Raw genomic sequence first — 13189 nt, 5'->3', positions numbered from 1 at the left:
ATACCTTGTTAGGTGTTCCACTGCTCTGTAGGAAGAATAAAGGATTAAGTGATCCCAAACTGTCAAAAATGCAAAACATAACAAGAGCATCCCTTTTAAAATGAGAAAGGTAATAGGCCTGTTTTAATAGCACTGATGTATTCAAAGTTTTTGTAGAGCTTTTGATTGTGTCAGCAGAGTTTAGCTTTCTTCAATGGTGAAGTAAATTTGGAGGAAATGAAGTCAATATTCAATAGCAAAATCACGTCAGAATTTAGAGTATTGGTTTCTGTGTTCATTAGCATCAAATTGATAGGTTCGGGTGGTTGACATATATTTCACATTTCAAATTCTTTGACAGACTCTTTCAACTTAAAAAAATCAGCAAAATAAAAATTGAGATTTTTATAGAAGATTTACACAGAAAATGAACATAGAAAATTTACACAGAAAATGAATAACGAAGGTGAGATAAATCAAAGGGAACACAGAACACCAATGTGGAATTTGAAGTCTGAATTAAAAGGAAAGAGGAGGGACTCAGCTCTGTTTTTATGAGGCTGGAGCCTACAACTGGCCTTTCTTAGGCACATAACTTAGGACTCATAATGGCCATTTATTATTTGATGAAAAATAACACACTATCAGTGTTGAAATGGTACCTAATGGAATATCACTTATTTTGATGAAAATGAGTAGAAAATGGATAGTCTAGTAGCTGCTGGATGATGAACTTAAATAGAAGATCCAAAAATTGATGAGCATAAAATTTTAAGGAAACATAACTTCAAAGGCTTAACATAGAGCTGGGCATAGATTGAAAGAAATATATAGAACAGGGTAATATACTATCATCAGCAATAGATTTAAATGTTTAAAAAGCAGATGATATACATATACAGTAAACCATGTTATTCTCTGTACATCATGCAGCTGCTTTCAACCAGCAACTATTGGTCATTGATCTTTTGTGTTTCAACCATAAGCAAGATTAGTAATGCTGTGCAGCTTTCCAAAGATTTAAGCAATGTTGAATGTAATTCATCTACATATAGTTATCATTTAATAAGAATCCATCAAGTGCCAGACACTTGTGAAGAGTTAAAAACAAATTCATCCTGTCTATAAGAAGCAGCACACACTAAAGGTATTTAAATACTTTTCTTCTATAAGTTGTGCTTTCACCCTAAATCTCAGGACATTCTTATCCTTAAAAAGAAATTTTACATTTTTGGTTCTACAGTCTACTATAACCTCAGTAACTCTTCCAGCAGAATCATTTCTGAGCTATTTTGGTTTTGCATAGTTAGTTTTCCTTCTCAAAGTGTCCTGCCCTTGATTTTTTTTTGGGGGGGGGAGGGAGTTAATTATTTTTTCTGAACTCAAAATAGGAAGTGACTTGAAAAATATAAAATTTGGCAAAAGGGATACAAACTAGCAAAAAAAAGATGATTTTGAACCCAAGAAAAACATTTCTAAATCCACAGCCTGTTAGACTGTACGATAATTTCTCATCGAATTTAGAAGAATCTTTGACATAATTATTTTAAGGAGAAGAGTAAATTACTCTAAAATATCCTGTGGAGGAAGATATGCCATGTTCAATTATATAGACCAGTGCAACCACTTCTGCAATCTGGGTGTCTCTTTTACTGTATATGTATATCAATGATTAGTGTTTAGGTTAGACACACTTCATTTGAAAGTGTGAAAATTCATTGGAAAAGGCTATTTTTTTCCTAGATACTTTAAAGGGAGTATATTATCCATTATGAAACCCACAGAAGATATAATATTTTTGTCTCATTTATAGCTTCCTGAATTAAAGACTTCTTATTTATCATAAATTTTTAAGCTCTAGGAAAATGCCTATAAAATACAATGTATACATCCTTATTCAACCAATAAACAATAGATTATTTCACAAAATGGAGTGACAGTCTTATGCAAGTTTTGATAATTTATTTGTTAATCAATTGGCTCACATTATGCAATAAGAATAAAGTATTTTTGTTTAAAAACTAAAGATCCATTTTGAATCCCAGGGCAACAAGTATCTGAAAATCTCTGACAGTCTTATTATTTTTTTTGCTCTTTTTTTAAAACCTGAAAGTTTTCCAAATGCATGTGATTTTTCCCCCCAAATTTTGTAAACATTTGTTTCCAGGCTAAAACATCCTGCCAACTTTCAGCCAAGTTTATTTTTATGGTTGAACTATTAACTTCTGAATATAAGGTCTTATAATGGAAAAACTCCCAGATCCACACTCCCATGATATAAATGACACCACTATAGGATATTTTAGAATCTTGCATCTCAACATGCTGAGGTGTTACATTATTTAAATTCTCCCTCCACAATGAAAGGCTGATTTCCTCTGGCATTACTTTTGGCTCTGTTGCCTTCCAACTGACTCCAAGGAACAAGTATGTTAAGAACCTAAACTCTAGAATGGGGTCAGAATGGGGGTGAAGGTTGGAAATTAGACTCAGACATTATCTGGGAAGAGACATTATTCTTGTGCTTTCTGGATTCATAAGTGTGGGAATTTCTGCGACTGATTTGCCCAGAGCCGCACTGCTGCGGACGTTACTTCTTTTGGTTATTGAAATGAACCTGTATTCTTACATTAGCTTCTGTTATGTTTCAGCTCTCTTTTTGTTAAGATTGTTGTGTATTGATTGATGTAGATAACCTCCATTAAATGTTACTAGTAAGTGCTGTTTGTGAATTTCTATACTGGTTTAGACACAAGATTTGGGAGCACTCAATGCAAGCTTGCCATTCACAGCAAGATTTAACTTACAAGTATCATCATGAGCAAGAGTCAGCTTCTCTGGAACAGACAAGCAGGTGTCAGGTAACTGGCAGAGATAGTGACTGGTTCAATAGTCTGTTGTTTCTTCATCACAGACCTTAAAAGTGTTCCCTTTTATCCACATTTGTTTTCTTTATTGCAAAGCACAGCTTTTTTTCTCTCTTTCCACCTTGTCATCTCTGACTTCTTTTGGTTGTCTTTTCCCAATTTCTCTTTTATACTCTTGCTGGCTGTTCCCTGTTTACTCGTTTTTGATTTTGTCCTCCCCTCCAGCCCTGAATGTGGCTTTCTTACAGACTCAGGGACTCTGCAGGACTATACTGAGTGCCCATTCCAAGTTGGACCCGGCTGGACCTGTGGCTGTTGGGAAGGTGACCAGTTGTTGGGGCCACATTAAAACAAAACCAACCAAAACACAAACCTGAAGCACCAATACACTAAACAGGTCCTGATTTAACTCAGAAATAACAACTGAGGAAAACTCACTGCAAACTTTCATGAAAATGCCTGACTTTAAGCATGAAAAGCAAGCACTTAAAAAAAAAAAAAAAAAGGAATACATAGGTCAGTGCCCTGAGCACATTTTTTGTTCAGTCCACAAATATTCTCAGGGGAAAAAGAAAAAGTGCTTATCTTGAACTCTTGATTTTTTTTGAGCATGTAATTTTTATCAGTTTGTTTTGTTTCTGTTACTTTTTTTCACTCACTGCTTATAAAACTAGCAAGCAGAAGTCTCTTTGAAACAAGATAGAATCATAAAAGTTTTCAAGACTCTCGTCACAAACTAAACAGTACAAATTGCACATACTTCATGGAAGTATCAGCCCTTAGTGCGTGCCTGGATCCAACTATAATAGATTATCCCAAAGTGGGAAAGAATGAACAGTACAAAATTAGCAGAACTGGGAGCAGAACTTGTCTAGTGAAAGCAACATGATCTGTGCTTTAGGGGCCTGATTCTCAGGCAGTGGGAAAAGACTATGTAAGTTTTATTTTTGTAAGTGAACACTTGGTAGGCTCTCAAGAGGCAGACTCTTACACTGAGCTGAGTATCAGGGAAATTACAATAATAAGTATAAAGCTTGTTGTGTCTTAGAATAATAGTTATATTATAGTTATGCCTGTATTTATATAACAAATACATCCATGTGTAGCCTTACCTGACATGCAAATGCAACATGTAGAGAGTAAATAGTCATATATTTATTTATATTCCATGTTCTAAATTTTTATGAGTCAGGTAAGTATGCTCCTGAGTAGATGTCTAAGCATATCTTCTTATGATATTAACAAATATGTCCAAATAAATATTTGCACAATTAGAGAAATGGATTTTGATTTCAATGTCATGGGCTTGTTAACATGACATTCTCTCAAACTTCACGTGACAATGGAAGAATTACCAAAAAGAAACAGTTGAGGTATAATAATAATTTTAGTCATTCTTTTTTCAAGTTGCTATAATCTACCCAAAGATAACTAATTGTTCAAAGTAAACATTCCACTCCAACCACAAAAGGAATCCATTACACAAACATATAATTCACAGTCATTTTTAGTGGGTTGTAAACAGTTTGGAATGAGCATAAAATGGGACAAAAATCAAAGTGAGCATTTTGAAATGAAAAAGTGTTTGCTACAAAAGGTCAGTCCCTTTGCTTGGCAAACTATGTAGAAAAGCCTGGGAAAATGCTGATCACACAAGCAAAGAGGGAATTTTAAAGCCAACAGCCTCCTTGTTTCTTTAAACAGACATCGGAACCTATAACTGGATCCTGTCAAACAAACGACAGCAAAAAAATATAACAGCTGCTAAGAAGTCAAGTTGAGAGATAAAGTTTTTGAGGCTAAGGACCTTTTCAGAAGTAGACTAAAGGCCTTTCTTAAATCTTTAAGCAAGGTTATGGATCCCAGGGTGGCTTTTAGGCTCTAACTCAAATATGTAACTTTGTGTATCATTCTTGTCATACTATTTTGTGTTTCAGAAAAAAAAAAGAAAGAGAGGACAAAGTGTTGATCAACATCTGGTGAGGCATTCTGCAAAGTAGCTTATAGCTGGAATCAGAATTTGAAAGACATGGTATCATTTAGTTTTCATTATGGTTAAAAACTCACAATATAAAATTTACCATGTTAACTATCTCTAAGTGTACTGTTCAGAAGTGTTAAGTACATTCACATTGTTGTGCAACAAATCCCTAGGTATCATTTTAATGTTGTTAAATAGTTGAGGGGCATATTAACCAGACCTGGGAATAATGGAGGAAAAATGAGTTGTTAAACCACATTCCAAAGGCTGAAGCCAATCCAAATGAAATTAAAGGTTTTTCTTTTTCTTTTTCTTTTTTTTTTTTTTTTAAGACCTATTCTCTTGCAAGCAAAAATATACTGGATGCATAAAATACATTTAGGGTAGAAAAATGCTTATTCATTTATTTGACTCCATTACAGTATGAAAGAAATCTTTGCAAAGGTTGCTACTGCTGGGTAGAAAAGGACAGGTTTACCATTTAAGGCATATCTTTTTGGGTGTCTCACACCAAGGGACTCTTTATATTGTGCTATTACAATCTGTCAAGAAAATAACTTGGAAAATAAGGCTAAGTTAAAGTTCTCCTGGTCTTAAGAAGGTGGCAACAACCAGATAAGTATGTTTTAGTTATATTATTTAAAATAAATATGCATATATTTTCTTTCTTTTTATGGAGGCAATATTGACTTACACTGCCGTATATGGGGTATAAAAACACACACTACAGGTGAATTATATATATTTAAGATGTACAAAGTTATTTAATATACCATATATAATGAAATGAGTACTGCTAATATTTTGTGTGTGATGACAGCATCTGAAATCTGCTCTTTCACCATATTTCTAGTATTCAATGGAGTATTATTGACTATAGTTATCATGTTGTACATTAGATGTTTAGACTTATGGATCCTACAAAAACTACTCCTACATGCTCTTTGACTAACATTTCCCCATTACCACCAACCCCTATGATGTCACTTTAAAGCAGATTTACTTTCCTTTATTTGTAAAAAACTACTGTAGTGCTTATTCTCTCTTCTAGTATCCGGTTTTTTACTTTCAATAGCACTTTTCACGGTTTGTGCTAATTTACTCAAAACACATGTGTGTTTTCTATTTCATGTGTATTTCCTCTGTATTCTCAGCTGGTAACATGGAGAATGACACATAGTAGGTACTGAATAGCTTCATGTTGCCTGAATGCAGCCAACACTCAGTGTCTATTCATTCAATCAATACAACATGTATAGATAACTCTTTCCAAATAATGAATCTTTACAAAGAGTAGTCAGTCTTTAAAAAGGTCAATGGATTAGGAACATAATGCTAATTATACCAGTTAGATGATACACTTTGTTTAGGTCACATTTCCTAGACTTTCATCTCTAAGAGATATAGTAAGCCATTTCTATCACTTTTGAGCTTTTTGTAAACTACACAAAACATTCTATGGTGCAGTGAATAATGGACTTCTCAGTGTTTAGAATTATATTCCACCATATATCACAAGGCCTATTTCTGCAAGCTTGCTCTTCCATACTTAAAAAAAGTCATATGATTTATTTTTTTTCATCATTTTACTATGGAAATGTATTGAGCATTAGCTGAACATTGATTCAATATTGTTTCAGAAATGACTTTGGAAAAAGAAACATTAATTGACTTTGTAAATGAATACTTGCCAAATCTCATATACATGGTCTGTAACTCTCAAGGCAAGGCAAGAGAGAATGTCCCACTTGGAAGAGATTTAACATGTTCCTCTGCAATTTGCCCTCCCAGTTTTGGGTACATTTCCTAGGCTAAGCAGACAATGTCAGAAACCACAGAAATTACCTTAATTTAGTTATAATAGTTGGTGAGGAAGATAAAGCACTGGTGGTTTAGAAGAATAAAGAAAACCAAATCAAGATAAGAAAACATACTAAACAAGTTATTCGCTAAATTGGTTTACATTTGGCTCACTAATAGATTTTCTTTTAGGCATATCCAAGATTCAAAATTTAAAATGTAACTAATACCATTTTACTAGTGATGAAAAAAGAATGGATATTGTGCCAAGCACTGGGTAGAAATTCCCTGGGGAGATTACAGGAGCATGAATGATTTGGTTCTGCCATGAGTAAGCAAGTGAGAAAAGTAACTGAATGAATGAATGAATGGTTGAATGAATGAATAGATGAAGCGATCTGCCTTCCTGATACAGCTTCATTTTAAATCAAGCATGTAAGAAGAATTTTTAAAAATAAAACTATGGTCTGTAGATGATTTTTATTTAAGACATGGAAAAGAATCTCAGGAAAAACTGAGAGAAAGAAACACATATTTTTTTTATAACAGCCAATATGCTGCTGTAGCAAGTATTGAGGCCATTTCCCTAAGACTCTGAGAGTAAACACATAGTTTTCATTAAATGTGCCTTTCCCATAACTGGTCCATAAGCATTTCCCATGACTCTGCTGTTGAGTATCTTGGCTAGAAGAGGATCTGGCCATTAGAAGGAGGGTCTAGCTATGCTGAGTCCCAGCAGTGCTGAGAGACTTGGCACCTTTATATGCTACTTCCTAATACCATCCCCAGCATAAAATGTCATCAGAAGCCTGCATAAACATTGGACTTAGATTCACATAAATTATTTCTGTCCTAAGGTGCTTTATGCCAGAATTTAGTAAAAACAACATTTTGAGTAAATAGAATTGGCGTATAAATGTAAGAATATTAATCCAACAAAATGATCATAGAAAAATATAATCAAAAGTACACACTTGTAAATCTTGCAATGATGTGAGAGGTTTATCTTGTGCCTCAGAGTTTTTATTGAACATTTCCATAGAGTTCCTTTAAGCTGACAATGCCAAAGTGCTTCGAATTATCAGTTGCTATGTTGAATTGTAAAGTCTTTGAGTTTTATTAAAATGCTTAGGAAATATTTTAATAATCATATGTGTGATTAGTGACTGTTTAGTGATGGATCTATAAATTCATTTTAAGAGTAAACACTGGGACAATGAAATATAATGCCAGATATGATTGCTCTTGTCAGCAAAAACATTATCTTATTTTATTAAAAATAACCAAGAAAATGCTATGAACAAAAGATACAGTTTGTATTTATAGATATTTTCTGCTCTACAATATCTGCAAACCACAAGGCTGTATCTAGCAGTTTTCATTCTGCATGAGGTATGTACATAAATAAAGAAGGTATAGAACATTTTTTTTAATATGTGCACACATCTTATTATGTACAGCTTCCCCCAAAGTCCTATTTGGATTTTTGCTCTAATATAACAGTGTTTATACCATTAGTACAGAGTATTTATAAGAGAATGAAGATTACCTGAAAATGATGATAATTTAGCTATTGGAAATGATAACATTAAAACATTCTTTGTGATCCATTTTGGCTTTAAATACTTATTAAATAATATTTATTTCTAAAATATGTACATATAAAATTAAATGAGATTGCAACATGCAATAAAAACACATTTCTCTCTAAATTCCAATTGACTCCATTCCTCACAGATACCTCTCCTTGTGTTCATTCTGATTTTACCTTTTTCCTCTCTCTCTCTCTCCCTCTCTGAATTCCCAGATCTTCTCTATGATATGCTTTCCCCCAAAGTCACTCTCTTAATCCACTTATTCTACCCACTCTTCTCCTTCTTGTTATTCTCTCATTCCCTACTGATATGGGAATAATAGGTTCCCCGGGCTGTCCTTACAGTATAATTAAAGTATGAATTTCCAGGAGTGGGAAATTGCAGACCATTTTTATTATGCTTTGATAATAAAGCCAGGTAACATTGAGAGAATTAAAATGACTTTTTCCTAGCAGATAACTTGGTAGAGCTTTTTTCCCCTTGGTTCTATTGTTTTAAGAGACTGGAACTGAAATGGGAATAGATTCACCAATTCTCTTTCTGAAAACACCTCTAATATTTTACATGATATATATCCCCCTAGATCCTGGGGATACGTTATAAACTTGTAACAGATGGTGATGAAGCTTCACATTTTTATATAATACATTTTCTTTCTTTTTTTTTTTTTTGAGATTCTGTATCTACTCTATGTATCTTCCAGGGAAAATGACCTTGAATGAATGCCGTCATAGACTGAAGGAAAAACATCCCACGGATAGTCTAGCATAGAAATGATGAGTCAATTGGGTTTTGTTTTGTTCCCTTCAGTAAGATGAAATAATTTTAGATGAAAAACAGAATGTTGAAATATGGGAATCAAAGGTCATCTTAACACTGGAGGTGTGTCTGTCAACTGTCCCAGGAAAACCAGTTTGCTGTATTCTGCATCGAACATAAACACGTGGAAGATGGAATATTACTATTTGGAAGTAGAAATGCTATTTGCTGCACTTGGGTAATGCTGGGACCTTACCAAAAATTGTTCTGGCACAACATCTACCAGCATGAATGTTAGGAAGGTTCTAACACTGTGAGTGCTGATATTTTATGAATGTTTTATCACTGGCTTGAAAACAAGAAGTTTGCAATTGAATCAACAACATGTCAGAGACACAAAATATTAAAAAAAAAAAGAAAAACATTAGTGGGAATTATGGATATCCCTATTGTAAAAACAAACTGAAGTTAATAAGAAACTTCATCCTCTTAACTGATTAACAAAAGTCAAGTTTTAAGTGTGTGGCTTCCCAGACAAATCAAGTGGCACTATTAAGTTGAGCACTGGTTGTTTGTGGGGTTCACTAATGGGATAAATAGCTGCATATTCAGTTACCCACCTCTTTTTTCGACAGCTTCAATGCACTGCTTTACAAACCGCGGAACTGTGGAATTTTCACGTTCACACACTGTGTGTAGATGAGAGCCAAAAATTTGATCTGCAAAAGAAACAAAGATGAGCTTCATTAAAATCTAAGCTTGCGTTGTTCTTTAATTTGATTCTGTTTCCATATCCACTGCATCATGAAATCTGTATTTTGCATAGGAATCAATTTTTTTGCTTTAATTCCAAAGTGTCTACTGCAGACATAGAAAGACCATAGCTCCTTTGTGGAACAAGAGTCTGGTCTCAGAAAAAGAAAACTAACACTTAGCCATCGATCAGGCAGGCATGACTGAGTAAGTTATAGTCTCTCTGGGCCTTACCTTTGTTGTCTATAAAATAATGACAAGAAATTAAGAAAACTTTCATAAAATAGCTAATCTTAGTGAATCTTCAGTATTTTAGAAGAAATTAACCAATGCCCCTCAAAATTATGATTTTATCAGTATATTTAGCAGATTCCTTCTGTGGATCATGATATTTGAAGAGCAAGTTCCAGAAGTCTTTCTTTAAACTGAATTTTTAACACTTCTCTTGCTTTCAACATTCTGATCTAAGTATCCCCTTTCCTGAAGGGCTCAGCACTTTCTCCACTAACTCTTGGCTTCTGTCTCTGCTTTGATTATCTTGTAGCACCGAATTTCTCAATATGTTAACAGTTGATTTGGGAAAAAAGGGCCCGTGGTTGAAATGGTTTAGCAATATTGAGTTCAGAAAATTGAACAGGTTTCTTTGTATTTAATATTAGAAAGAGTGGTGTACCAAAGTGCACTGGGAATCTTCCCGAGGATTGGAAGATGCAGCATTTCCCAAACTTATTTGAGCAATATTATCTCACAGAGCATGTCTCCAAACTAATGTTTCCAAAAATATACTCTTTGAAGCCCTCGCCTAGTCCTTGCATTTGGAACCTGTTTTATGCTACCTCACATTGTGTATTTACATTTATAGTATATGGACTGCATTCTCTCCAAGTAGATTCTGAATCTCTACATCATCTACTTGTTCTTATAGGCATCAATGCTTAGCATAGATTCTGGTCTATAAGATTAACCCACAGATTTTGTTTTACTGTAGTAAAATATACATTATATAAAATATACCATTTTGACCATTTTTATATGCACAGTTCAGTGGATTAAGCAGAGGCACACTGCTATGCAACCATTTCAACCACACATTTCCAGAACTTTAAAAAACAGCATAGATGTTTATTCTTGAGAGAAGCATATGTTTAATGGGCTCAAGGGCTTTCCATATCATTCAGAGTGAAATCTAAGCCCCTATCATGACTTCCAAGGCAGTATATAACTTGACCTTTCCCCAAGTAATTAATTTCATTTTCTATCTCTTTCTGTTTTTCCCCTTAGCAACTGCCTATGATCGCTCAGTCCATATTGCTATCTCTTGTCCATGCCAAGCACACTTCTACCCCAGGTACTTTGTACTTATGTCCTCTATATGGAAATCTGTTGCCCTAGGTCTCCAGTCAAATGTTGCCTTCTTAATGTAACCTTTTCCACACATCTTCTAAAAAAATGACACCACTCCTAGAGGAGACCTCCACGTCACTATTATGCCTTATTTTCTTAGAGCAATTAAATACACCTGACATAGTAGATTAATGCGTGGACTGTTTCATTGCTTCCTTTGCTTAGAAATCAGAAGAACAAGAACTCTAATTCCTTACTGGATCTCCAATAACGACACAATGTTTGGCACAGCTAAGAGTTCACTACACTTTTATTGAATGATTGACTACAAACATTTTCATAAATGCCAGTGGAGGGCCTCCCTAGTGGTGCAGGGGTTAAAGTCTCAGCTATCAATTTTATCATCAGCCAGTGCAGCATAAGTTCGATCCCAGGTCAGTGAATTAACCCATTTGGTGAAGCAGACCTCTCCTATCTCACCCGCTGCTCCCCTTAGCAGTGTATTCCAGTAAATCTGCCTCTTCTCCACTCTGTCTTTGGTGAATTATTTCACCACCATGTCTCTAGCTATACCCACATTCTTCCCCACAACATTTGGTGGCCCATATGGGGAGAAATAGGGTACAGGCACAACTTATTATTTCTCTCCATTTCTTGTTCTCCAGTGGACTGAGAGGGAAAAAAAGGCATTTTGGGCAGATGCAGAAAAGATTAAAAAAGAAATGTACTAGTGTTGGGAAGAATGAAGTATTATTAGGGAAACACTGACTCTTTCTTATTTAGAGAAATTAAAATTTAAAATATTAATCTCTAAAATGAGATGAAGAGCATGTCATGGAGGTTTACAAGTAAAAGCCACAGCCCGTCTTCTTGCTCTCTTCTTGTGTCTACTATTCATGTGAACACTTCATTTCTGGTCTCTACATGTGTGGGTTTTTCCCCCTACAACAAAAATTTTCTGCCACACCAGCTAGGATGCTACAAATTAACTGGTGGAGATGGTGTTAGTTTACACGAATTAAGGACTCAGTCCTGAAAGACTGCTCCCCATTTTACATATCAGTCACAAGAAGTGGTTTCCTACAATTATTTTTCCCCTTGGCTACAAATTGGGGGTACCTATAATCCCCTTTTTGGTTTTGATTCATTTTCTATAAGGACTAAAAAGACTTAAGAAAACATATTTAACAAGTTATTACAGAATATGATGATACAAATGAACAGCTGGATGAAGAGAAACAGGACAAGGCCTGGGAGGGTACAGAGAAATGTCCCTTCTGTCCTTGGAACTGGAATCTTACTTTTGCAGTGTGGATGTGTTCATCCACCTGGAAGTGCTCTGAAATCCTTGCTATTGGGATTTCATAAAGGTTTCCTCACTTAACTGTTAACTTCATCCTTAGCCCTTTCTCCTCTCTGGAGGATGGTAGGGGTGTGAAGGAGGGTTGGGAAAAATACTAAGCTTTTTGTCATGACTTGGTTTTTCTGGTTACTAGTTCCCATTGTGAAGTCATCCAGGAGCTCACCCAGAGTCCCCTGAACAGAACTAAAGATGCTTCTGGTACTCTTACTGTTTAGGAATTTCTAATGGTTTTAGGAGTGCTGTTCCAGGAGTTTAAGGCAGGATATATATATACACACACACACATACACACACATACACATATATATATATATGTATGTATGTATGTATTTTCTATTATCTCACAGAAGGGTCTTAAATTTTAAGTCAGGAAAGTTAAATTATTTGAGAGTGTGAAATACTATTGATTTCTCATAAATAAGCTGTGTATGTAGCTTGTACCCAAGTCCTTTTTTGCTTTCAGAGTCTGCTCTTATTATAGGACCAGAAGATGTTCTCTATGACTTCTGCTGCCCTTGCACCTTTGTGACTGTATAGTTTTGGCCAATAAGAGAAGTCACTTGGGAAGCTATAGAAAGAGACATTTTTTTTTCCCATTCTGTATAAGACATCATTGTGTAATGAATGATATGATGCTTGGAGTTGCTACAGCTATCTTGTCACCATGAGGCAATAAACTTGCAAACAAAAGCTAACATGATTTAAAAAAAAAAAAAGCTACAAAAACCTGAGACCACAATGCAATTAT

General features: G+C 34.8%; 1 protein-coding gene across 4 annotated transcripts in view; it reads right to left on the bottom strand.

Moving 5' to 3' along the window:
• The window catches only part of ARHGAP15 (Rho GTPase activating protein 15), a 621973-nt gene that overhangs the window by 195628 nt on the left and 413156 nt on the right, over positions 1-13189 (bottom strand). For all 4 annotated transcript variants that reach the window (XM_054699701.1, XM_054699703.1, XM_054699704.1 and 1 more), the window contains one exon: positions 9602-9700. In XM_054699701.1, the coding sequence (XP_054555676.1) occupies positions 9602-9700 (99 nt within the window). The remainder of the gene's footprint in view (positions 1-9601; positions 9701-13189) is intronic.

This window comes from Talpa occidentalis, unplaced genomic scaffold (assembly GCF_014898055.3).
Source record: "Talpa occidentalis isolate TD23 unplaced genomic scaffold, MPIMG_talOcc4v2.1 talOcc4.3, whole genome shotgun sequence".
Lineage (NCBI taxonomy): Eukaryota > Metazoa > Chordata > Mammalia > Eulipotyphla > Talpidae > Talpa > Talpa occidentalis.
Note: the sequence above shows the minus strand (reverse complement) of the source record. Positions and strands in the feature narration are given on the sequence as shown.